This window comes from Anoplolepis gracilipes, chromosome 3 (assembly GCF_047496725.1).
Source record: "Anoplolepis gracilipes chromosome 3, ASM4749672v1, whole genome shotgun sequence".
NCBI classification, from domain to species: Eukaryota; Metazoa; Arthropoda; class Insecta; order Hymenoptera; family Formicidae; genus Anoplolepis; species Anoplolepis gracilipes.
In genome coordinates this window covers 16,786,621-16,814,384 of record NC_132972.1, presented here as the reverse complement: position 1 = coordinate 16,814,384, position 27,764 = coordinate 16,786,621, and the positions used below count along the sequence as shown (strand labels likewise).

General features: G+C 28.8%; 4 protein-coding genes across 4 annotated transcripts; 2 read left to right on the top strand and 2 right to left on the bottom strand.

Annotated features, from left to right (window-relative positions):
- Positions 1-883: 883 nt before the first annotated feature.
- LOC140664062 (uncharacterized) lies at positions 884-4,434 on the bottom strand. The gene is made up of 5 exons (XM_072888786.1): positions 4,046-4,434; positions 3,716-3,798; positions 3,408-3,482; positions 3,153-3,227; positions 884-2,787 (listed from the first exon to the last, which is right to left on the bottom strand). The coding sequence occupies exons 2-5, from the start codon at positions 3,780-3,782 to the stop codon at positions 1,394-1,396; spliced, it is 1,611 nt and encodes a 536-aa protein (XP_072744887.1). The 5' UTR covers positions 3,783-3,798; positions 4,046-4,434; the 3' UTR covers positions 884-1,393.
- A 2,284-nt stretch (positions 4,435-6,718) lies between these two features.
- Positions 6,719-13,357, top strand: LOC140664057 (ARF GTPase-activating protein GIT1-like). Its single transcript, XM_072888781.1, has 13 exons — positions 6,719-7,114; positions 7,445-7,578; positions 7,770-7,882; positions 8,122-8,308; positions 8,865-8,995; positions 9,073-9,259; positions 9,353-9,425; positions 9,708-9,875; positions 9,977-10,143; positions 11,100-11,270; positions 11,390-11,569; positions 11,831-12,061; positions 12,144-13,357. The coding sequence occupies exons 1-13, from the start codon at positions 7,057-7,059 to the stop codon at positions 12,339-12,341; spliced, it is 1,998 nt and encodes a 665-aa protein (XP_072744882.1). The 5' UTR covers positions 6,719-7,056; the 3' UTR covers positions 12,342-13,357.
- Positions 13,358-17,701: 4,344 nt separating this feature from the next.
- LOC140664064 (cyclin-dependent kinase 10-like) lies at positions 17,702-20,924 on the top strand. Its single transcript, XM_072888789.1, has 6 exons — positions 17,702-18,020; positions 18,288-18,442; positions 18,525-19,125; positions 19,276-19,572; positions 19,693-19,826; positions 20,694-20,924. The coding sequence occupies exons 1-6, from the start codon at positions 18,011-18,013 to the stop codon at positions 20,727-20,729; spliced, it is 1,233 nt and encodes a 410-aa protein (XP_072744890.1). The 5' UTR covers positions 17,702-18,010; the 3' UTR covers positions 20,730-20,924.
- Positions 20,925-21,046: 122 nt separating this feature from the next.
- LOC140664075 (ejaculatory bulb-specific protein 3-like) lies at positions 21,047-23,010 on the bottom strand. Its single transcript, XM_072888805.1, has 2 exons — positions 22,611-23,010; positions 21,047-21,374 (listed from the first exon to the last, which is right to left on the bottom strand). Exons 1-2 carry the CDS (start codon positions 22,807-22,809, stop codon positions 21,211-21,213), a joined length of 363 nt encoding a protein of 120 aa, XP_072744906.1. The 5' UTR covers positions 22,810-23,010; the 3' UTR covers positions 21,047-21,210.
- Positions 23,011-27,764: the final 4,754 nt, after the last annotated feature.

The window sequence follows — 27,764 nt, the reverse complement described above, 5'->3', positions numbered from 1 at the left end:
TTAATTTAATCTTATTGAGTTGATTTTATTAAAAATATTAAGTATATTCCATATTTATATTTAAAACTTTATTCTACTAGCATCTCCAAAAAGCCATTCAATTTTGGCGCCCATAAGCAGCCATTTTGAGTGTCCACTTTTATGCTGGTATATATAAGCATTTCCGTCAGTTTAGATCGAGCCATATGCTCCCTCCTGTTTCTTTTTACTCTTTGCTTAAGACATTCTCTGCGTTCGAATTTCACTGCCAGTAACTGCCAGTACTAAGAAATGTATAGTGTATGTTACGTAAACTATAGATTTTTAGTACTGACAGTTTACTGGCAGTGAAATTCAAACGCAGAGTATAAGGGCCAATTTCACCATCTCTTTTTCTTAAACTTATCTGAAAAAGACAAAGATATAGTTTAACCTGTAGTTAGAGTTAACCGGCGATGGTGAAATTGGCCCTAAGTCAGCCATTCTGCTAAGGCCCTTACTCTTTGAGGCAACACGCGCCATTATAGCGCATGCGCAAAAAGAGATACCATATACACTTGTACATAAAATTAGAGCCGCCTTATATATAAGGAATTAGCAGTCTAGTAATATATAGAAATCTGTGGTTATTATCCATTAGCACATATTTAATTACACAATTTTAACTATATTTGACATACATATGCATGTAGATATGCAAACATAAAATTTACAAAAAGTGAGCGCCCGTTAGCCTTGTTACACTACTGCTTTCTTCAAGAGAGATCAAATAGCATCTTCATGCCATATCTCTGTACTAAAATTGCCTCTCGGTCCTGTCAACCCTTAATTTAAATTATTTATTTATATAAAATTTATAAAAATTCTTTAGCTCAATATGTTTCTCAGTAATTATTTCATATCCTTATTCTCAATAATGTTTATTTAAAAAAGTCATATACATCTCTCATATAAGTTATAAAATTTTTTATAGATGACACAACACACATACACGCGTGTGCACGCTCACATATGTACAAAACAATACTCTATTTTAAATATAGATTATTTATCCCACATTGCAACTTATCAAAACATTAATATTAGGTATACAGTATACATGAGTCATATATGCACAAGGCATACAGTATATATACAGTCGATTTTTTCTATTTTCTAAAATTTATCTATTTCAAGCCAATTGTTTTTTTTAAAAGTCATTCTACATCTACATTAATCGCATCACAGCATTATAAGATTCTTCTCTTGCACTGCTTTTTCACATGCAATAATATATAACAGGCATTTTATAAACTTCTTTTGAAATATTACTTAAGTATTATCTTCTTCAAGATTAATATTTCAATATTAAGAAAAGTTTCAGTCTTTAGAAAATAATCTTAAAATAGAGAAAATCAACTGATATATACAAAATCTAATCTTTATACAAATTATAAAGCTCTGCAAGTACTTTACCTGACAAGCAAGCTTTTGCATCACCACTTTCAGAATATAAATCATCATTTTTTGATTGTGAACAATTAAAATGTTTAATATTAGGTGTTAACAAACAACTCATACGTGACTTTAAAGCCATATATTCCTTTAAAGGTGTCTCTTCTTTCTTGTTTTTGTATTTACTTGACTCAGGAATGCTTTTTTTAAGTGATACAATCATTGTATTAGATTTTATATTCGTGATATCCAGTTTATTTTCTAAATCCACAAAACTATCATTTTCTTTATTGCTATCAGAAGTAAGATCCATCTGATATGATGTCTGAATCTTGGAATTGTTCTTTTCACAGACATTTATTTTTACAAATTTTATTAAATTAGTATCAGGCGTTTTATGAATTTCTTTTGGAATATTATTTTCAAGATTAATACTTTCTTCAATATTAAGATTTTCCTGAACATTAATATTATCTTCAGTATTAATATTACTAATCATACATAGCGATTTTGTGTTTATATTATTAATTTTTATATGATCGTTTAAATTTTCAGTCATTTGCTGCATAATCGTGGTATTATCGCTTACCTCATCTGTTATATTTATTGTAGATAATATATCCATAATAGTAGTAAACATAAATCTTAAATTTGGCAATATATCTTTTTCTAATTTACAAATACTATGTTTCAGTTCAGATGCCAAAACTGTAAGGTTTGTCTTACGAATAACATATTCATCATTCTTGTTAATGCTATGGTTTAAATTCAATGATTGATTTATTATATGAATATCTTGTATAGATTGATGCAAGTCTTGTCTATAATTGTTTGTAGTCGTAGACAAGCATTTCTTTTCCTTAACATTAAGTGAATCATCAGGAATTTTTCTGACTGCATCATTCTTCGAGTCTGTACAATCTGAATGTAAAATATCTATCCCGGACTGATCGTTCACAGTAAACATTTGCGACGACATACGTTGTATTACTGTTTTGTTAACTTTTTTGTGTATGGCAGAATTAATTCGCGCATTTGCAACTCTCACAGAAGATGGGCAACTTTTTGTTTCCTCAGATATTCTAAGATACTTGTTGTCACACATAGAATATCCTGAGATGCACGTTTGAGGTAACATAGACTTGCTTTGCTTGGATTTGTTTTTAATATACAAATCTTTTACAGTATTCGGTGGCAGTAAACAACTTTTTCTTGTAGACAAATGTGAGTTTTCTTCTTTTAAATTATCATTTAAATCATTTCTGCTTGTTACGGGCATCCCAATTTTAATCGCTGGAACTGGTATTTTCGTGAAATTTAAATTTCGCCGTACATTTCTCTTACTACAAGATAATTTTCCAAGTATGTTTGTCTCTGTACAGAAAAAAATATAATAAATAAAGGAAATATAAAAAAAGAATATGGCAGTTGCTACAATAAATATATAATATATAAAAGAAACAAAAAAAAATCTAACAATATTAATAGTAAAGACAATACAAATAGTGAGGAAATTATTAATATTAAAAAAAAGTATTAATATTTAAGATACAAAACAGTAATATTCCAAAAGAAATTTATAAAACACCTGATACTAATTTTAATAAAATTTGTGAAAACAAATGTATGTGGAATGAGCAATTTCAGAATACAGTCATTGTGTCAGATCAATCTTATTTGAATGAGCAATAAGGAAATAATAGCATTATAGATTTAGAAAATGAGTTGGCTATACTGACCATTTTTTTTCTTATTTGACATATTTTTCAAATAAGGAGTAAGTCTTTCAGGTAATCTAATTTTAACAGCTGAATCTGAAAATATGTTGATTTGTTAATAATATAAACATTAAAATAAAGAAAATTCATATAAATATCAATTCACAATATATTCTCTCTCTCTCTCTTTCTATATATATACACACACACACACATATATATACATATATATACTGTTAAAAAATTTTTTGGTATATATAAAAAACCTGTCATTACTTGTTTGGCCATTTTGGGACTGCTTACATGATCCAAATAGTTCTTTAATTTTTACAGGTTTGGATATCTCTCGTACTAAAATTGAAAAAAAAAAAAAAACATTAATTTTCTTTAAATAGTACAAAGAAAAAATAAAAATTTATGAAATATAATATGACTATATAATTTTTGAGTATATTTATATATTAATTAATAGCATTATATATAGATTTTATATATTTATAATTTATTTTTCAATTAACTAAACTTGATAATTGAATTATTATACCAATAAGAATACACACAAAAAAAGAAAAATTTTGACTAACCTGTGCTCTTAGATTGATTCAACGTAGAATGATCAGATTGATATGCTGTACTTCTTATTCGAAACATTTTTACACAAATTGTGCTAAAAATATAAACTCATGTAAGTTTTAATAAAAATTATATCAAAAAACAAAATCTTTTTCAAAGTACTTAAAAAAAAAAACAAAGTGTAATAATTATATCATTCACAATATCTATATAAAATTGATTCTTTCAACCAGATTAATATAAAAGAAATGACTATAAAAGTGAATTTTATAAATGATCCATACAATTTATTTTCCTAAGCACAATTGTGCCTTTTGTGTCTTTAGTAATACAATACTTACTATAGAATAAATGTTTTGTAATTTAATTTCTGTTTCTTCAAGAGTATAAACACAAAAGATTTATCCTTTTAATTAAGAAATTGTCTGTTGTATAAAAGTAATTATTTTTCCAATTTGAATTCTTTTTATACAGCTTGGCTTTCCTCCATATTTTTTTTATTCGTCTTTTCACATTCTCATATGTCCTTTTATTAACTGCTATTTGAAGCAACAATGTAAATTATGCCAAACAAATCCTGCAGATGAAAACAATTGCAATCACTTCGCGATTCTAAATTATTCCGGACTCCGATGATTTCAAACTGGTCTACAGCATAACGGTCTGTGGTCTGTTGTTACCATAGACCACAGACTTCTAGTCTGTGCTATAGACATATAAAATGGATTGAGGACTGAGCACTGAGGGCCATTTGCACTAACGTTGATTAACTTTAATCACCGATTAACTTATATGTTCCTCTCTTTCTCTTGAACTTATCTGAAAAAGACAAAGATATAGTTTAATCAACGATTAAGCTAATCGAAGTTTGGTGCAAGTGGCCTTGAGCATTGCGATAGCTAAACGCGCGCCCGGTTTAGTGACTTTAAGGTCGGTATTCATAGTCCGATCTTATATTTAAGACCATCTTAAGATCCCGTTCAACCAATGAAGTAGCCGCATAGCATCATTTTATTGGTTGAACGAGCTCTTAAGACGACCTTAAATGAATACCGGCCTAAGTATACAGGGTGGACCATTTTAATCCATCCAGTCGAATATCTCGAAAACCAAGCCCGGGAGAGAAAAATGTTTCAGACAAAAGTTGTATGGTTTCGAGGAGGCCATAAGATGGTACCATTGGTTTGACCTTGAAAAGTCATTTGAAGGTCACGTGAAGGTCACTTCAAGTTTTTTAAATGGAACACCCTATATATTTTTACATATTCTTGTAGCTCATCTCGACAGCTTTCCAAAACACTTATGACAAAGTATTTTTCATTAAGTATTTTTTGAGTTATAAGGCTTCAAAGTTGCAGTATTTTGACATAAAATACAAGATATCTCATAAAATATTCATTTTTTGATTATCTTATTCTAATACTTTTATGCACACAATAACGAGACGAATCGATTGGTGTAAAGAAAATACATAATTATGTTAAAGTAAAAATGTGTGTTAGTTGCAAATTCAGATTTTTACTTTAACATAATTATGTGTTTTAATTATGCCAATTGATTCGTCTCGTTATTGTGTGCATAAAAGTATTAGAATAAGATAATCAAAAAATGAATATTTTATGAGATATCTTGTATTTTATGTCAAAATACTGCAACTTTGAAGCCTTATAACTCAAAAAATACTTAATGAAAAATACTTTGTCATAAGTGTTTTGGAAAGCTCTCGAGATGAGCTACAAGAATATGTAAAAATATATAGGGTGTTCCATTTAAAAAAATTGAAGTGACCTTCACGTGACTTTCAAATGACTTTTCAAGGTCAAACCAATGGTACCATCTTATGGCCCCCTCGAAACCATACAACTTTTGTCTGAAACATTTTTCTTTTCCAAGCTTGGTTTTCGAGATATTCGACTGGATGGATTAAAATGGTCCACCCTGTATACAGTCCAAAGAGTAAAAAGAAATAGGAGGGAGCATATGGCTCGAGCTAAACGGACAGAAATACCTATATATACCAGCATAAAAGTGGACACTTAAAATGGCTGCTTATGGGCGTCAAAATTGAATAGCTTTTCGGAGATGCTGGAAGAACAAAGTTTTAAATATAAATATGGAATATACTTAATATTTTTAATAAAATCAACTCAATAAGATTAAATTGAAATATATAATTTTAATATGCAACAAATAAAATAATATATATTAATAATATTGAAATTTTAACACATTGTTTATTGTCTTTTAAATAGTATATCTAAATAGAACATTAAATTCTTGTTATTATATTGATAACAATTATTAATTAATGAAATGTTATCTCATAATTTCGCGCTGTTGTTATGCCACAGGCCTGACAATGAATCATAATTTTATTTCACTATTTTTTTTAGAATTATTAATTGTGCAAAATAATACGCGCATGCATGTCTCTCTGACAACAGCAGCAGACGATACTAATAAGCGTCAAAAAAGTGGACACTCAAGATGGCGGCTTCCGTTAGCCCTCACCATCGATACATTCCCTCCTGTTTCTTTTTACTCTTTGGAGCCCATATATAGCGTTCTCCTTCTATTTCGCTATCGCATACACTCACGGGCTAGCATAGCACTCCCGTGCTCTATATATAATGGTCGGTATTCATAGTCCGTTCTTATATTTAAGATCATCTTAAGATCTCGTTTAACCAATAAAATGATGCTATGCAGTTACTTCATTGGTTGAACGGGATCTTAAGACGACCTTAAATATAAGATCGAGCTATGAATACCGGCCAATATCTCTATGATAAGAACGAACTATAAATACCGTCCTCTGAATACCGACCTTGATGTTTAATCGTGCGGTATCCAATATTACGTGTCCAATCGTGCCGTGTCCAAACGGGACGCTGCCTTCTAGTACTCGTCGGTAGTATATATATTAATTATTGCAATGTTACCGACGATTGATAATATAATTACGTTTTTACGCATAAATTGACACTTTTATGTAAACTATATAAACTATTGTAATTTAAATGTCATAATGCAAATTAACAATATAATTGTTGCTAAGGAGGTAAATTTTATCAACATTTGTCGATAAATAATCGATAAACTATCTTTTTCTCAACTAACTTCGCATATTTATACGAAATGCGACCGCTATCGGGCGTTACTATCGCGTGCCAGATTTTTTAGATTTCTCAGATGTGCTTCGCAATAGGAGCATGATGACACAATTTAATTTATGTTTTTATTCCCAATACAAATCATCGTCAACCGCGTCAATTGTCATCGTTTGTTGATCATATCATGCCGATATAATATATGCGCGAATAAGTGTTATTAATCAAGGGAGGACAAAAGTATGGCGCGTCCGAAACACAAAGCGAGCGCCGAAGTATGTGCAGACTGTGGGACACTTGGTGAGCAACGTTGTTTTTATGCCTTCGGACTTTTGAGATATTGTAGTTTTTTTTTATTTTAGGATACCTATAAGACATGACAATTATCTTTGTGTCAAACGTGTTTTAATTTTTCATATAATTATTTACTACAATTTTATATAATTTATATATGATAATTTTTCATAATTTTTAATTATAATTTTTTGTATAATGTATAATCAAAAATATAAACATATATACATATATTTCCTTAATAGAGCATTTTAATTAAAATATTTATTAATCATCAAATTATTCATTTATTTAAGAGAGAAAAATTTATAAGATTGGAAATGATTATTGTTTTAGAGCCAGGATGGGCATCAATAAATAGAGCTATTTTGTTATGTGACGACTGTTGTGGGATTCATCGTAGTCTGGGGCGTCATGTGTCGCATATTAAGTCACTGCACAAAAGTGTTTGGAATACATATTTATTGAATGTTAGTGTGCAATTACTGAAATATTCTTTTAGATTTTTTTATGTATACACATTATGAATGAATTCAGAGATGGTTATTTGTACTAAAAGTATGATTCTATGTTTGTTACTTACTGAAAGTTGAACAAGAATAGAGCATCTCTTCAAACACAGCTTATATTGTCATGTTTGAAGTTACTTGAAATATTTCAGATGGTGCATACTTTAAGTGACAATGGAGCTAATAGTATTTGGGAACATTCTTTGCTGGACCCTAGCAGTTTGAAAATTAGTAGAAGAAAACCTCAGGCTAAGGATCCCCTACAGTTAGTAATTTATATAAGAAATTTTATCTTGTGTGCAGAGAGAAAGAACAAAATTCTTTCACCTATAGATATGTTGATGTTTTGGAAGATCAGATTTAAATAAAGATTAGTTATTATGATTTTTTAAAAATATATTACTGATTCTAAATACTAGAAATATTTTTAAACATCAAGTATTTTTTATATGCTTTTTTTTACACAAAATTGTTTTTTATATTTGTTATATTACTTGCTTATAGTCCTATAAAGGCAGACTTTATTAAGGCAAAGCATCAACATCTGGCATTTATATTAAGACCAAGTAAGGAAGAATGTTGTACTGAGGAGGAACTCAATAGACAGTTACATAGTAGTGTTCGTACAAGCAATTTAGAAACTTCATTGAGGCTATTGGCACAGGGTGCTAATCCCAATTATTTTTACAAGGTATATATTTTAATATTTATTAAGATAATTTGTACAAGTATATATTTTAAAGTATATGTTATTAAACATATAATTGAATTATTATATATAGAAATATTTTTGTTGAATTATACACAGGGTGTTCGGTAATTCATAAAAAATCTCTCTGGTACAAGTAGAGCAAATCAAACTGAACAAAAAAGTTCTATATTATTTTGCGATTTTCGCAATCGATATTTTTTAATTATTGAAAAATTAATTAAAAAATATCGACCAATTTGTGTGAATATTAGCACGGCGAAAAAAGCCAACCCGCTGTCATGCGGTTGCTAGTCGCACGCATAGTAACCATATGACAACGGGCTGTCTTTTCGCAGAGCGCTAATATATTGGCGCGAATTAGTCGATATTTTTTTAATTAATTTCTCAATAATTATTGCAAAAATTGCAAAATGGTAAAGGGCTTTTTTGCTCAATTTGATCCGCTCTATTTGTACACGAGAGATTTTTTACGAATTACCGGACACCCTATATATATATGCTATGTATACATGTGTGTACGTGTTCGTATGTACAGGAAAAAGGAACCACACCCTTACACGTTGCAGCTCGGGCCGGACAAAATCTCCAAGTGGAACTTTTAATAGCTAATGGTGCAGATCCGAGTGTAATAGATCTAAATGGACAATTAGCTGCCGATATTGCTAAGTAAATAAAAAATTAAATATTGAATAAAATAATATCGTTGTAAATACTTAAAGGGTAAATATTGTCCATTACTTCAGGATGGCAGGACATATAGATTTGTCCGAACGCATAATTGAATGTATGTATGAAGTGACAGATAGACTGACGTATCACATATGCTCTCGTAAACCAAATCATCGAGGCGATGAACATCTCATTTCTGATCTTACCTTTAACTTAGATAAAAATGAACCAGCTTTGGAAGGAAAAAACAGATTACAAGTGGTATGTAGGAATTTATGTTGATTATTTACTTTAGTCATATTTTTTTTGTATTTTGCTTAATTTATTCTTTTTTTTTTTTTTTTTTTTTTTCAGTTGTCAAATCACTTATTGGAGAAATTAGCCATGGATGTTTATGATGAGGTAGATCGCCGAGAAACAGAAGCAAGTAGGTGCTATTTTTTAATTATTTAAATGCTTTATGTACAATATAAAAAGTACAAATATGCTAATCATAATTTAAATTGTTTGAATGATATACATATATATATTTTTGTCATGCTATTCTTATGGAAGGGTAAGTAAAAAAATTTTAAACTTAACAATATAATTCTAATTCCTAGTTATGAGTGTAAAAATACATTTATTAAAAAATATAATAATATATAAAAAAACAGACTAATATTTAATATTTTATGCATAGTCTGGTTTTCAACTGATTCTCTTCCAGAGAAATGTGCTGTTCCGTTTTTGCCAGTTAATCCACAATTATCGTCTACCAGAAATCAAGGAAGACAGAAATTAGCAAGATTTACGCCAAAAGAATTCGCCACACTTATAACAGATTTACTGGTTGAAGCAGGTCGAAGACATATACTTGCCAACAATGCATTTCAAAGTAATACTAGCAAATTAAAAAATATTTTATTTTTTGTGACAAAACTTTAAACATTTTGTTATATCACGACATATATATATATATCTTTTTTTATCCTTTAGATCCCGCGATATCTATGCTTTACAAAGAACAATTTGGTAAACATGGATCACAAATGTCTGATGACGAACCTTTGTATGATAGTGTTGCATCCGACGATGACTGTACTATTTTAACATCTACAGATAATACTTCTGATGTTGCAAAACAAGTTAAAATTAATAATGAGGTAAGCTTTAACAAGTAAGAAATTTAATAAATATTGTTTAATAAGTTTGTGAAATTTGTTCTTCATAACTTTAAAGTTAATACAAATGTAAACAAAGAGAATTGATTTTATTTTTAAATTAATAGTTGAAAATCTGATGTGTCTTTCTTGTTAGTATAAAATCAAGTATTTTATCTGATTTATATAGTACAAATTGTGATATATACATATGTTATGATAGTATACTAATTTTACAAAGTATTTTTTTTTTAAATTGCTTCAACAGAAGAGATGAGAAAATATTTTTTTTTTTTTTCATAAAAGATATGTGTAGGCTGCGTTTAGGGAGCATACTGTCAGTGTTATAAGTATGCTCTCTTTGTTCAACTTTCAATAAGTAATAAAGGATGATGTATATAAGACGAACTTAGCCATTATCTATTTATGATAAAAATATTAAAAGTAAAAAAAGCAAGCTAAGTGAATTATAAGTTTAAAATATAAATATTTCTCCTTCAATATCTTAACAAAATATAGAATGTGTAATACATATTCTTTATTGATATTTTTTATTGTAATTTTGAATAATAAAAAAATGAATTTTTTAATTTATTTATTTAAATATTGGAAAAAAATAAAAATTTTATGCAAGTAAAAATGCTTATCTTGTGAAAATTATTCAGTTTTTCTCAGTATACTTACAAATCTAACACTTGAAATTTAAGAGGCTCTATGTTTTTTTCATACAAATAAAGAATAAAAAATACATGCAATAAAAAAATTTATTTTAGGAAATTACATAAAATTTTTTAAATATTTTCTTTTTACCTGAAATTTGAAATAAAAATATTGGTATAGTTAAAACATTAAGAAATTTTTTACAAGATTTGAGTTCAGATACTCTGATATACTAAATTATAATAATTTTTTATGTCATTATAATATGTTAAAATAAAGATTATTATTATGTTGTCTAGGATGCATTTGCACCAATGGCCAAAGGTCTTCCATCTATGGTAGAAGTTTTGAAAAAACAATTAACTTTATCTGAATCAACTGTACGAGATCTTCGCGAACAGATATATACCTTACAAACCGCTGTCGAACAACTTACTCAAGAGAATAGTGAACTTAAACGTATGCTACAGGTAACTATGCAAAATTTTATCTCTTGCATGCTACAGACAAATAGTATTAACCAGTAAGTAATACATCATAATATTTAATTTTATTTAATACTGAAAATCGAAAAAAATTGATAATTTAGGTAAGAGGTCCGAGTGATGATAGCATAAATGGGCATGTCGGTGGAGAGCAGGAACCCGAATTAGAGCCAGTGCACGATATTAAAATGTCCACTATACGTGGAAATCAACGACCGGCATCTATGTACGAAACAAGGGAAGGCTTACGGAAACCAGTGTCCTGGTCAACGACTATTTATCAAGTAATTGACAATTTTTTAAACAACTTGGATATTAGTAAAATATATCGAATATTTATATAATTAATATATTGAATAATTATATAATTAATATTTATATAATTATATAATTAATATTTATATAATTATATAATTAATATTTATATAATTATATAATTAATATTTATATAATTATATAATTAATATTTATATAATTATATAATTAATATTTATATAATTTATATAATTTTTTTATATAAATATATAATATTTATTTCAATTTAGACCAAACGCGATACAGAGGTCTTATCACGGAATAACACGCAAAGTCTGTGGGAATATGGGGCGCCTAGTCTGCCACCTAATGAAGAAGTGACTCGGCGAACGGAACAAGTCACCAGACGAATCCAAGAGCTGTGGATGGCTATGCAAGATCCGAGCCAGCGAGAAGCTTTTGTCCCTTGCGCTGAGAGGATACGCGTGGCTGTTGCCGAGTTAACTGCTATATTTCCTCAAGTAAAATTCATTCTTTCTTCGAGCGTTCGTTCATTTTCTCACATTAAATTAAAAAGAAATAATTGATCTATTGTACCAATAGAAACCGCTGGAGGAAAATATCAAATCTGCCTTACGTCAATTAAATGGCAATACTGGGAGGCTTCAAGCGGAGTGCTCTGGTCTTCAAAGATGCACCAGTGATGTCGAACATATGGATCGTTGCCTGCAGCAAGTACGTTCATGCGCTTACGATATTGCCAAAGCAACCAAGTTACTCGTTACGCAATTTCAAACATAGGTTTTCTTCGTAGAAAAAAATATTGTAACTCAATATATATAAATATACAAAAAGGCTCTTGATGAACATGAAATTTAACGAAACAAATATAGAGCAAGAGGACCAAGAAAGACAATATCATTAGTGTAAATGTAACGAAATTTTTTTTTAAATATAAAAACACAAGCAGTTTAATGAAAATGAATAACAAATACAAAAAGATAACAAATTGGTATTAATAAATTTATATATAATGGTATAATTTATTATTCATTTTTATTAAACTTCTCATGTTTTTATGTTCTTGAAAAGCTTCATTGTGTTTACACTCTAATGATAATATCTTTTTTGCTCTAGCTCTATATCTGTTTCATTCAATAAATAAATAAGTAAATAAATATACACACACACATACATACACGACATACATACATACATACAGAGTGTTTCCTTTAACTAGAGCACTTAGAATATTTCTATTTTTTTTGATGATACAAAAAAAAGTCAAAGGTGAAAATTGTTCAATTCAAGTATTAATATCCAGAGAAGCAAAAATCTTTTTTTAATGTCATCTTTTATAAAATTTCAAGGTTACAGATTTTTTAAATGAGATGACATTTTTATTAATGTAGTGATATAGTTTATTAAAATAAAATTAACCACATAGGATATATTGACCTTCATGTGACTTTGAATCACAAAAATCACGTTTAGGAAAAAAACTGTAATAAAATTTATTGTATGTTTCAGTACAAAGATATATTTTTTAAAAAGGTACATCCTTTAATAGATATTTTTTTATAGATTTTTGACTTTTTTTCGTATCATTAAAAAAAGCTATCGTATCATTAAAAAATTTAAAGAGATATTCTAACAATAAGTGCTCTAGTTAGAAGAAACATTCTGTACACACACACACACACGCACACGCACATGCACACACACATGCGCACGCACACACACAGACACGCGCGCGCGCGATGTTTGAAAAATTACTCGCAGCAATTTAGGAAGTGATTCGGAACCCAAAAAGAAGGCTATAAACATAGGTTCGGAAATAAATTGTTTCCGAGTTATAGCCAGTTTTATGATAAAAACATCGTAATTTGTTTTTCATGTTCATAATTATAACAATTATAATTTATTTCATAGTGTTTTAATATAAATAACTTCATTTCGGACTAGTTTGGCATTACTCAATATGCACCACGTGAAGGCATTGGGTCCGCTTGGTATTCCACTTTTTCTTATTTTAAATTTAAATTTTTTTTATTCTTAATTTTTATCTTTTATTTTTTTTTCAATTTTTCAATATTTGTAAATATGAATTTTTACTGACACCCTGTATACACGCACATACACACGCGCGCGCACAACACACACGCACGCACGCGCGCACACACACACACGCGCACGCACACACACGCGCACGCACGCACACACACGCGCACGCACACACACACACGCGCGCGCACGCACGCACGCACACACACACACGCGCGCGCGCGCGCACGCACGCACACACACACACACACACACGCACGCACGCACGCACGCACGCACACACACACACACACACACACACACACACACACACACACACACACACTTGTAATAAATGTAAATAATTTTACATAGCACATCAAGCTTATTAGAAGTTTTATCTTTCAAGCCTTAATTATATAATTATACAATGTGCTTTATGTTATGTGCAGTATATTTACTTTTATTGTGGCGTTCATTTTTTATCATTTTCTATTAAATTTAATTCCGTTAAAATATGAAAGTAAAGACTTTACTCTTTTTTTATTCATTATTAAATTATTTAATTGTTAAACTAGATTAGTAAATTTATATTCTAAACTATCTAAATATGTGTGAATAACCTAATAAGTAAGGCATGACATTATTTGAAGATATATTTTGTAATGTATACTATTTAATATACCTGTGACAAAGACTGAATAACAGCAAACCAATGAGTTCTACACATTCTAAGTTTATAAATTTTGTTTAATATATGTATAAATTTTATTTAAGCATATTATAGAAGAGGCCTTACCAATTAAATATTAAAATAGAACACATAAATAAAAGAAAACATTCATTTTTACATTTGATATATATTCTATGTAATGGACATAGAAAAAAAATTATTTATAGATATAGCTATTCAAAAACATTGTTATTATTATTTATTATAAAAATAAGAGACATAAATCTCCTTAGAGATATGTAAGTATATTTTCATTAAAAAATATTTAACAATATATTATAATAGACTTTTTAGCTAAAATAAAATTTGTATTAAACACATTTAAAAAATTTTTCCAAATATCTGATACATTTCTCATCTGTATGATATCTTTTAATTATGCAATTAAAAGCATATAAAGTTCTTTACAATACTTACAATATCTTCATATCACTAGTTTATATAGAAATGACTAATAATATTAAAGTCTTTTAATTTGATTAAAATTATTCATATTTCCTTGTATGTTATTTTTTATCGTATTATATTATTATTTAATTCAAATAATTGTTTATTTTTATATATCTTACATTTAACAATTTTTTAGTATTTATTGACCAAACTGCTTTGAAATAATCAGTATAATATATTACTAATAAATTATCATATATTATTTTATTTTATAGTCGGACCTCTTATCCTACGACCCTCTTATGCTACAAAACCTCTTATCCTATGACAAAAAATCCTCTTATGCTACGACCGCGAATAGGGAATTATATCCCCACTCTCAAATTTTGTCGTAGGATCAGAGGTTTAAGGGGAAGATTCCGGACCCCCGAAAATATCGTAGGATAAGAGATCTGACTGTATATTGAAATATCGGCTAAACCGCAAAATTACCCAAACAATATCGCCTAAATTGGCACCTATCGCACAATCAAAATTTACAGCGCAAAGTTGAGCTCCGTAAAGTTAGCCGAACCACTTTGATTTTTTTATAATTAAAATTAACTAATCGTTTAGAAATCGTGTGGAGATGATCGGAAGTCTAATTAAAACGTTTGGAGGTTCATCGTTTTTTTTTAATTAAATAATTAAAATTTCGATGTAAAGTTTGCTGAACATTTTTATTTTTCGTCCAATCGAGTTAAACAAGAGTTTATTCGATGCAGAATCGTTAGGTGGTCACGAATAAATTCTTTACAATGTTTGGAGATCCATAGCATTTTCGAAAATGCTTGACTGTCATTGGTCAATTTGCTTGCGATCTTACGTTCTACGGCCATTGTAGATGACCCATTATGCATTATGCAAGAGTGTGTGCATGACATATAAAGCCTCGTCTACAATAGCCGTAGAACGTAAGGTCGCAAGCAAATTGACCAATGACAGTCAAGCATTTTTGAAAATTGGTCAATTTGCTTGCGACCTTACGTTCTACGGCCATTGTGGATGACCCATAAGCCGTAGTCGAAAAATTGCGGCTCCATAAAGTTAGCCGAATCACTTTGATTTTTTTAGAATTAAAATTAACTAATCGTTTGGTGGTCCATTGGTGGTGATTGGTAATCTAATTAAAACGTTTGGTAGTTAATCGTTTTTTTTTAATTAAATAATTAAAATTTTGAAGTAAAATTAGCCGAACATTTTTATTTTTCATCCAATCGAGTTAAACAAGAGTTTATTCGATGCAGAATCGTTAGGTGGTCACGAATAAATTCTTTACAACGTTTGGAGGTCCATAGTTTATCCGAAAAATGAAAAAAATCATGTGCGGTAAAATGACAACGGGCGACGTATAGTGATATGGACGTGCGCTGCGGTCACGCGCGCATGCGTTTTAGTAACACTTTCACAAAATTTTAAATAAATCCTTTCTAATTTTAATAAATCCTTTTTATGTTGCTATGCAAGTTGCAAACCCATGTGGAATCGTATATGCATTGCAAAGTACATGCTTAGATGGGAGTGCATAGGGGGACGGGGCTTCGTCCCGTCCCCATAAAAAAATATAACAAAACTTGAAAGCGTAGAAACTACCAAGGCTGACAGTACTGTGTGGAAGTTTCAATGTAAAATCTTAATTCAACTTATGTCCGAACTCATACTATATTTATAACTTTTTATTCATAATTTTACAAAATAAATACTGAATGCATCGATGCACGATTCATTGAGCCATTTGCCTAACAGTGCTTCAGTCAAATAGCATTTGCTTAGGAAAATAGCATTGAAACTTCCACACAGTACTGTCAGCCTTGGTAGTTTCTACGCTCTCAAGTTTTGTTATATGTTTTTATGCACTCCCCTTATGCACTCTCATCTAAACATGTACTTTGCAATGCATATACAATTCCACATGGGTTTGCAACTTGCATAGCTACATTATTAAAAATGATTTATTTAAAATTAAAAAAGATTTATTTAAAATTTTGTATAAGTTACTAAAACGCATACGCACGTGACCGCAGCGCACGTCCATGTCATTATACGTCGCCCGTCGTCATTTTACCGCACATGATTTTTTTCATTTTTCAAATAAACTATGTATGACCAAACGTTGTAAAGAATTTATTCGTGACCACCTAACGATTCTGCATCGAATAAGCTCTTGTTTAACTCGATTGGACGAAAAATAAAAATATTTGGCTAACTTTACTCGAAATTTTTATTATTTAATTAAAAAAAAACGATCAACCACCAAACGTTTTAATTGGACTACCAATCACCACCAAACCACCAAACTACCACCAAACGATTAGTTAATTTTAATTCTAAAAAAATCAAAGTGATTCGGTTAACTTTATGGAGCTGGGACCGACGAGAAAATTTCAGCGTCACTGTCACCAACATTGAGAAATGAATTCTTATTCAATGTATTGGTGTATGTCTGTATACGTACAAACATCATTGCATTTCAAGAGAGACGAAGACGACATTATTGTCTTTCATTGTCTCTCCTTAGCAAGCGGTGCTGCCAACTCAATTTCTTACAATTAGCTGCACTTGCACTTTAGGTACTGATACAATATTTTATTCGGTAATATTTTGCCTCGAAGAAGTTATATTTCTTTATAAAACTTTTTTAGCTACATTCCTTGCAAAGTTTATTACCCCGCTAAAGAGTCGGATTTTGCATTTTGGCTTTTAAAAAATTTATAATAATTACAATCGGTGCACCTGGTCTATATACTTCATTCACGATCAGTATACCTTATTCATGTCAACTTTATGAAATTTTATTTTAAGCCTTTTTTTCAAAAAATCGCTCTTTAGCGGGCTGCGAGCAATCCTTCTAAATAAGAATATCATTGTTAAATATGATTCTTTCTTAATTTATAACCGAATATATCGTCGAAAAGAATTTGTAATTCCGAAGTCTCCGCATGAGGTCTCCACCGTGTCGCCTGCCGACCCTTAAGCAGCAAACGGAACGATTGAAAATAGCGCTTATAAGCGTGAGCGATTACAGCGCGTGAGTGTTCATACGAAACGCACCCTATGTCCTTTTCTACCTGAACTTACCGCCACTCCGATTATGGCCAGTCTATCTTTACTATGTCTATGGTCTATACTTGTTACGTCTATGGTTATAGAATAGAGTTCACTATTCAGCTTAAACAACAACACTGGTCTGGAGCTGGAGAGGTTTGTCCCTCCAATTTGCAACATTATTATTCAATTGAGTTTTTCGTACAATTTAATAGTCAAAATGACGAAAGGTACAGTAAATATATATATATATATATATATATACTTTAATTTTAAATCTATATAATATAAAACTAAATATATAAAATAACTATATGAGTATAATACACAAAATTAATATATAAAATAAGTACATAAGAATGAATATAAAATTGAAATAACGAAATAATTATATAAGCAGATATAATAAGTGTTTAAACAACTTATTTATTGTATTTTATTTTCGGGAACATAAAATAGCACTTAACAATAGGCTATATGTTTTTACTATTTTATAGAAGAAAACTTGGAGAAAAAATCAGTGGAACGTAATGATAGCGATAAGAAAGCAACGTCCGATTCGGGACCTGATCCATCAGCTCCGATTACAAGGAAAGGAGTATTAACATCCTTTCTGACCAGTAAACCTATGGAAATACCAGAGCAAGACATTGTAATAAACTTTCGATTTATTTCTATGCATTCTATCGAATATATTTATACAACATTAGGTTTTATCCATATTTTTCTTACAGCTTGGTAAATGCAGGTTTGTTTCTGAATTTGAAAAGTTAAATCGTATTGGAGAAGGTACTTACGGAATTGTATATCGAGCCAGAGATACTAAAAATGATAAAGTTGTTGCATTGAAGAAAGTAAGGATGGAGCATGAGAAGGACGGACTACCAGTGAGCGGTCTTAGGGAAATATCAGTCTTATTATCATATCGACACGAAAATATTGTACATTTAAGAGAAGTAGTAGTAGGCAGAAGTCTAGAAAGCATATTCCTCGCAATGGAATATTGTGAACAAGATCTAGCGAGTTTGTTGGACAATATGCAAGCGCCGTTTTCGGAGAGTCAGGTTAAATGTATAGTATTGCAAGTACTAAAAGGTCTTCGTTACTTGCATCATAATTTTATTGTTCATAGAGACTTAAAAGTCTCTAATCTTCTTATGACTGATAAAGGTTGCGTTAAAATTGCCGATTTTGGATTGGCCAGATGGTTTGGTTTACCATTAAAACCAATGACTCCTAGGGTAGTAACATTATGGTACAGAGCACCAGAATTGTTGTTGCAAGCTAAAACACAAACCACTTCTGTTGATATGTGGGCAGCTGGATGCATATTGGGTAAGAAATTAATATAAACAGAACATTTTAATATTATGTTGCTTATAAGAAGCTAAATGTTACATATACATTGTAATTATAATTTTACAAATATTACAATAATTTAATGTTACAAACATATTGTATATAATTGTATATATATGATTTTAGGAGAGTTGTTGGGACATAGACCTTTATTACCAGGTAGAACAGAAATTGCACAATTAGAATTGATCGTGGACTTATTAGGTACACCCAGTGAAGCCATTTGGCCAGAATTTAACTCATTACCGGCACTGCAGAATTTTACGCTTAAACAACAACCATATAACAACTTGAAACAAAGATTTCCTTGGTTGAGTGCTGCTGGTCTTAGATTGTTGAATTTCTTATTTATGTACGATCCCAAGAAAAGAGCAACCGCCGAAGAATGTTTGCAAAGCAGTTACTTCAAGGAAGCTCCTTTACGTCAGTATATATATGTATATGAATATATATATATATATATAAATACATTTAGTTCTTAGTCTAGAATTGTTCTGAAACAGAGCTTATAATCGCTATCTAACTAATTCGATATTATTGCAGCTTGTGACCCAAAACTTATGCCTACTTTTCCACAACATAGAAATATGAAAAAAGCAGCTACTCAGAAAGAAAATCGGGAACAAGAATCTACTGTTACCGATCAAACCAATAATCTACCAGCAATTTCGGATCTTGTATGTACATCATATGATACGTAACATTGCATACATAACGGTTAGAGTTTTAGAGTTTTCACACACAACTTGCATAAGCTGCATGTGCATTGCATAAGATTGTATGGATCAAATATTGAGCCATATGCTTGATACTTATTGATTCATACAATCTTATACTATGTATATGCTTATACACTTTGTATGTGATAGCCCTTAGACTTAATTTAAAAATACTTTGCGCGCGCACACATACAAATATATATGTAAGATGTCCCAAAATTTGCAAATTAAAATACTGTAGTGGGAAAGTTCTTGAAAAATTAAGTAAAAAAATTATTTGCAGTTTCTTATTTTAAGCAATAATTTTTAAGATATATTATTTATAAACAGTAAGATTTACAGCTTTTTAGTCAATCACAGAAGGCCAGTCTGTAATTGGCCAGCATTTAAATTCTTTTATCTTAAAAACTATTGCTTGGAATAAAAAAATTCCAAATAATTTTTTCACATAATATTTCCAAAACTTTTCCTGCTATAGAATTTAGAAAAAATAAACAATACAAATACTAATAGACTTATGTAAGAACAAGAATAGGTTGCTGTATCTTAAAAAAATCAGATAATCGTCAAATAAAAATATCTTTAATCTTTATGAATAGAACGTTTCAATACTGATTAGTGTTTCTTCAACTACAAAATAACATTCATGAAAAATGAAAATCTCATGATAAAAATAGCATACATGAAGAATATACATAAATCATGTGAGTTACGTAATTTTAAACAAGTGCATGTATATTGAGAAACCTAGTATTGTGATTCGCAAATTTCGGGACATGTATATAAATTTTAATCTATGTATTTATATTTATTTATTTGTTTCAGCTTAGATCATTAGTTAAGAAAAGACGTGTCGAGTGAATGATTTATCATTTTTTCAAATCTACGTATTGATCTCTTGACATTTTCTTTGAAATATATATGTATATATGTATATCAATATTTTTTGGAATCCATAAATATAATATCCATAAATATAACAATGATATAATGATTAATAATATTACATGTAAACTTATTGACAAATATATCTTGCATAAAACATTTTAATAATAATGATGTGGCATTTGTTTTATTTGGAAAAATAATCTGTGAGCAACAAATTAATAAGTTGCATTACTGAAAGATGCTGATTTAACGAATAAAATAAAACCTATGAAATTTTACGTTACTTGTTCTGTATTTTTGATCAAAATACATCATTATTACATCTATATATTGTATCTTTAATATATCAACGGATATTTTATGTTTCATATATTTACAAAAACCGCATAATTTTTTTTTATAAAGTCATGATTATAATTAAAATATTTATTATATCAAAAGAGAGCTATTATTGCTAGTAGCGTTTTTTATATTCGCCACGAGGATCATATTTAGCAACAAGACGATCCCAATCCCTAGATCGTTTTGTTTTAAGATGATTTATCACTTTTTCTGCCATATCCTTTTGTTTATCATTGCACTTGCTGCAACCGTTCGATAAAGCATCCGGTAAAGTTTCTAATAAAGAATGAAACAATTTATATACATATATACTAGAACAGTTTAAGCACGCGCTACGCGCGCTATTTATTTTGTTTGTGTTTATATTGTGTTGTATGGTTAGGTATATAGTGTATGTTAAAGCTAAGCGTTAAAGTTTTTTTCCGCAATGCTAATTGATTGTTAAATATTTATGGTTAGCTTTAAAAAAGCATCCTTCTTTCTTTTTCTTTCTTTCTTTTTCTTTATTTAATATATTTTATCCCTTCTCCTTTTTTCTTATATCTCTTCTTTTTTCTATTAATTACACAAATATAAATTACATAATTAATATACATAATATCATGGGAAAATTTTACATAGGTTTATCATATACAATACATACATATATAATATATGTACCTTTCTTTTGTCTCTCTTTTTCTCTTCTTCGTTTTCTTTAATTTAAATTTTCTACAAATTGTCACACAACTGTCAAAATTTGACAGCTGCAGGCGACACGCGCGAAGCAAGTTACAAAACGCATTTGACAACGAGACTGCGAGACAACCAATCAGCATCGCGGAAAAGCGATGACGATATCAATAACATGCCTTTTTTTAGAGAGGGATATATACATATATATAAATGTTCCATTATAAAGTAATATGACTACAGCTGTAATTTAAACTATTCCGAGATAGCATGTAGAATATATATCTTATAAAAATATTATACTGTTAAGAATAAATTTTAAAAAAGATCAATATACACTATAACTTTAATATTGCTTATATATTAACGTAATTTCACGATTAAATACTATTACTAATATTTGAATGTAAAAAATTGAATATATATATGTAATATATATGCTATTTTTCATATTATTATTTCATATTATATTATTCTTATATATTTGAAACGCGATTAAATGTTATATACAGGCTGTTTTGGGCTACAATTAGAATAATTTTGATCTTAAGAAATAAAATATAAAGAAGTAATGTTACTTAAACAACTTCGAATATACACGTAATTGCGCGAGAAAGTGGATAGTAAACATTATGTAATAGAGAAAGGCAGGAAAGGAAGAAAGAGAAAGAGAATTATGTATTGAATCTACCGTAATATTGCAGCCATAATGTTATATGTGTTCATTGAATTAATATGGATATTTTTTAATTAAGAAATTAGGGAAAAATGTTGAGCAAACTGAATACAATTGTAATCGAAATGAAAAATAAGAAAGAAAATATCTTTTTCTTTACTTACTTCTTAATTCGCGACCTTCAGCAGTGCAGGGTCCTTCGTCCAAAATGCATCGGATATAATTATTAAGAACACGATTATTTTGAAGAATTCTGTCCACATCTATGTCATCGTATTTTCTGGTATATTTCTCAGTCGCGGTGACAACGAGAGTTATCAACGATGAAGCCAAAAAGATATAAGTCAAAAAATATTTCTTCATTATGCGGAAGATTATAAGTACGAAAACACACAATTTATTTAGTCTTCGGTCGGCAAGACTGCAGACAGGAGTTAAAAACTAAAGTGTCAATCGCCGACCAGTCTAGCTTTTATATAGTCGAACGGAGAACGATTCGAACGGAGGGGTTTATACCTGTCGTGCAACTTGAACGTCTTACAATTACCCTAGAAGTGCTTAGACAGCACACGATATTTATACATATTCTTAAATATTTTTACTATTTAATTTTTGAAATATATCAACATTTTATACATATTTTGTATATATTAAGAGAACAAAATTATGAAAACTATATTCGACAAATTATTAAAATATAAATTAAATATTTTATATAATATTTATGCAATAAGTAAAAAAATAAATACTTGTGGTAATAATATTTTACAAATATTTCTCAAATATGTGCTGGGATATAATAAATCTTTATAATCTGTTTAATCTAAGATTACAAAAATCTTTATAACATGATTGAAACATTGGATATAAATATTTTAAAAATATTCAATAATTATTATAAATGTTTCATATATGTATACTTATATTTTATAAAGATTGTATGCTTTATTATAACGTTTTATATTAAAATTACTTTTATTTATGACAAAGAACTATTTGAATACTTCCCGGGAAAAAAAAGTCCATATAAAATTGACCATATATGGATTTTGTCAATATCTGAGCATATCTTGTCAAATATAGTTATATATGATAATATGATAATTAAATAAAATCATATATGATATCATATATGACTATACTTGGTAAAATATTGACAAAACCCATATATAGCCAACTTTTTTTCCCGGGTTTTATTATACCATTATTGTTTATTTGCTCGTTTATACTTCGAGTGATAAAATGATAGCCTATCCTATCCTATACCTATATATATATATAGGTATATTCTCTTTTTTCCGAAATAGAATTTATACAAGATTTTATGATGATATTATTCATAAATGAAACAAAAAGGAAATAGATGACGGCAGGAGTTTTTCGTGGATAGGCTATCATTTTATCACTCGAAGTATAAACGAGCAAATAAACAATAATGGTATAATAAAACCCGGGAAAAAAAGTTGGCTATATATGGGTTTTGTCAATATTTTACCAAGTATATATATATATATATATATATATATATATATATATATATATATATATATATATATATATACAGAGTGGACCATTTTAATCCATCCAGTCGAATATCTCGAAAACCAAGCCCGGGAAAGAAAAATGTTTTCAGACAAAAGTTGTATGGTTTCGAGAGGGTCATAAGATGGTACCATTGGTTTGACCTTGAAAAGTCATTTGAAGGTCACGTGAAGGTCACTTCAAGTTTTTTAAATGGAACATCCTATATATTTTTACATATTCTTGTAGCTCATTTCGAGAGCTTTCCAAAACACTTATGACAAAGTATTTTTCATTAAATATTTTTTGAGTTATAAGGCTTCAAAGTTGCAGTATTTTGACATAAAATACAAGATATCTCGTAAAATATTCATTTTTTGATTATCTTACTCTAATACTTTTATGCACAGAATAATAAGACGAATCAATTGGTGTAAAGAAAACACATAATTATGTTAAAGTAAAAATGTGTAACTGTTAGTTGCAAATTCAGATTTTTACTTTAACATAATTATGTGTTTTAATTATGCCAATTGATTCGTCTCGTTATTCTGTGCATAAAAGTATTAGAGTAAGATAATCAAAAAATGAATATTTTATGAGATATCTTGTATTTTATGTCAAAATACTGCAACTTTGAAGCCTTATAACTCAAAAAATACTTAATGAAAAATACTTTGTCATAAGTGTTTTGGAAAGCTCTCGAGATGAGCTACAAGAATATGTAAAAATATATAGGGTGTTCCATTTAAAAAACTTGAAGTGACCTTCACGTGACCTTCAAATGACTTTTCAAGGTCAAACCAATGGTACCATCTTATGACCCCCTCGAAACCATACAACTTTTGTCTGAAAACATTTTTCTCTCCCGGGCTTGGTTTTCGAGATATTCGACTGGATGGATTAAAATGATCCACCCTGTATATATATATATATATATATATATATATATATATATATATGTATGCGTGTGCGTGTGCGTGTGTGCGCGCGTGTGTATGTGTTGCGTTAAAATATTTTCTTCTGATTGCAAATAATTGATATGTACAACATGTCGAGTCTTTGACCCACTCTTTTAATGCGTTACATCAAGAGAAACAGATTATAAAATTTGTGCTTTGGACAATATATTTATAAGATATTTTCGATAATAATTGTGAGAGATATTCTGTTATAATTTTGTTGTAGTTTATTTTAGCATAAGCTTTCTTTTACAATGAAAATATGACACACGCCACTTTAATAATATACAAAGTGATCCACTTAAGTCGATCATCTTAATATTTAAATATCTTGCTTGTTTAGATGATACGAGAAAATATTTCAAACAAAAGTTAGCTTAAAAAAGAAAAAAGATCTTAGGTGGGTTCATCTTGGTTTTTTTTATGAGTCGATTCCTCGTAATATTCTAAAATTAATCGTAAAAAGAGTATAAAGACAAAAATTTAAAATAGTTCATAAGATATTTTAATTCGACATAATTTTACATAACTATTAAATATCTCGTAAAATATTCTTTCTTGATTATCTTCCTCAATCAATTAATGTAAAGAAAATATATAGTTATATTTAAGAAAAAAAAAGGAATTTACAACATGCAGTTACATATATACCGGTAAAAATTTTGTTATGTATAATCATATATGATATATGACCATATAAAATTATATAGAAATATATAAAATTTTGTATAAGTTATGTATAATTATATATAATAATATATTACTTATAATATAATTATATATAATTTTATATTAATATTGGCTAGATGTCAGTCAACATAATACAAAATTATGTATACTATACATAATTATACATAACTTATACAGAATTTTATATATTTCTATATACTTTTATATTATTATATATAATTATATATGAGAAATTTTTTACCGGGATACTTTCTTAAAAACAACTATATATTTTTTTACATTAATTCCTTTCATTATTCTGTGCATAAAAGTATTGCAATAAGATAATCGAAAAATGTCCTTATAACTTTTTAATTAGAATATAGCGAAGAAACAATTTATATTAAAATATTAGAGTGGTACCATTTAAAAAAAACAAAGTATAACCTAGGCACATACATTCAAGATCAAATTAATATGCTTATCTTTTTTCCTCTTCAAACCAAACAACTTTTGTTTAAAATATTTTCTCATATTATATCTAAAACAAGCGAGATATTAAAGATTATTTAAGTGGATCACTTTGTATATTTTCAAAAACAATTTTATTTTAGATATTTTTCAAATTGTCTGTTATATAAAAAAATACAAATGCAATGAGATATTAATTAAAAAATCTGACACATATTAATAAATAACGCACATGAATGACACAAATTATTAAAACGTGTGACGCATGAAGAGAAAGTAGTTCCGATGAACTGCTATCGGTTTACCGATAAAACTCACTGGCTGTAGCTTCTTATCGCATAAAAGAATTTTTAAACAAACGTACTTTTTTCGACGTTAAAGATTCGAGACGTTTGAAACATTATATTCAACTGTGGTAAAATTTTTGCTCTTGTCGAACTTTGCAAAATAAACTTTTTTTTTATATATATTGTAATTCATATGTATAACTGATTTTATAAACACGCATAAAAATACAACCATACAAAAAATAACATAGTATAAATTTATTTTTATGACAAAATGTTTAAATTCTTTATGTGTATATATATATATATATATATATATATATATATATATATAATGCATATTTTGCTTTAAGAAGTTTTCTAAAGTACTATAATTAAAAACTATAATTAAAAAAACCTATTGCTACAAATCCTTTTTTTCGTACTGAAATTCGTCAACGGCTAGAGAAAAACATATAAGAGAATACATATAGGAAATAAAAAAATGTATACTTTTTTTGTTTTATGTATAAAAAGGGATAAAGAGAAAGTAATATTACATAAAAGATGATCTAACTCATCAATAACACTATCATAAAAAGAGCTGATTAATGAATTGATTTTTATTGCTAATATATGTATTTATGTTATATGATCATTTCCGAAACAAACTAAAATAAACTATCTGTTTTCATTTAAATGAGCAGGTGAAGTGTATATTTCTTCGATCGTGCGCTATTCCGTGGGATACCGCGATTGTAGAAATTGTATCAATCTGTGTAGGTTTATTTTCTGCTGCGAAGTGCAACGGCGACAATTGTCCTTCAGTACTACGGGTAGTATACCTGTATATAGAGAGAGAAAATACAATTTTCAATGAAAACAATTACATGTCTTAGGAATGTCTCTATCTTAATTATTTAATAATAATAATAAGATACTTCAAAATACATAAAATTCAAATATGCTTTCGTAAATTTATATAATTATAGACCCATTTATAATATCCCAGACACAATCCTTATCCTTATATAAAAAAAAGTATATTAATTGTTGGCGCTTTTCCGCGATACTGACTGGTTGTCTCGCTGTCTCGTGCATTGTGACTTGCTTCATTCGTGTCATTTGCAGCTGTCAAATTATTACGCAAACTTTGACAGTTTGTGTGACAATTTGTAAAAAATTAAATTAAAAAATGTTAGAAAAAATAAAGTTAAAGAAAAACAAAGAAGGGAAAAAGAGAGACAAATAAAGAAAGGTACATATAATATATCATAAGTGTATATATTGTATATGACGTACCTATATAACATGAATGAAGCAAATCGCAGTGCATAACAGAAACAGTCAATTAGCTTACGGAAAAGAAACTTTAACGCTTCGATATGTTCGCGTTCGAAGCTTTATGCTATTTTTTATAAAGAGAAAG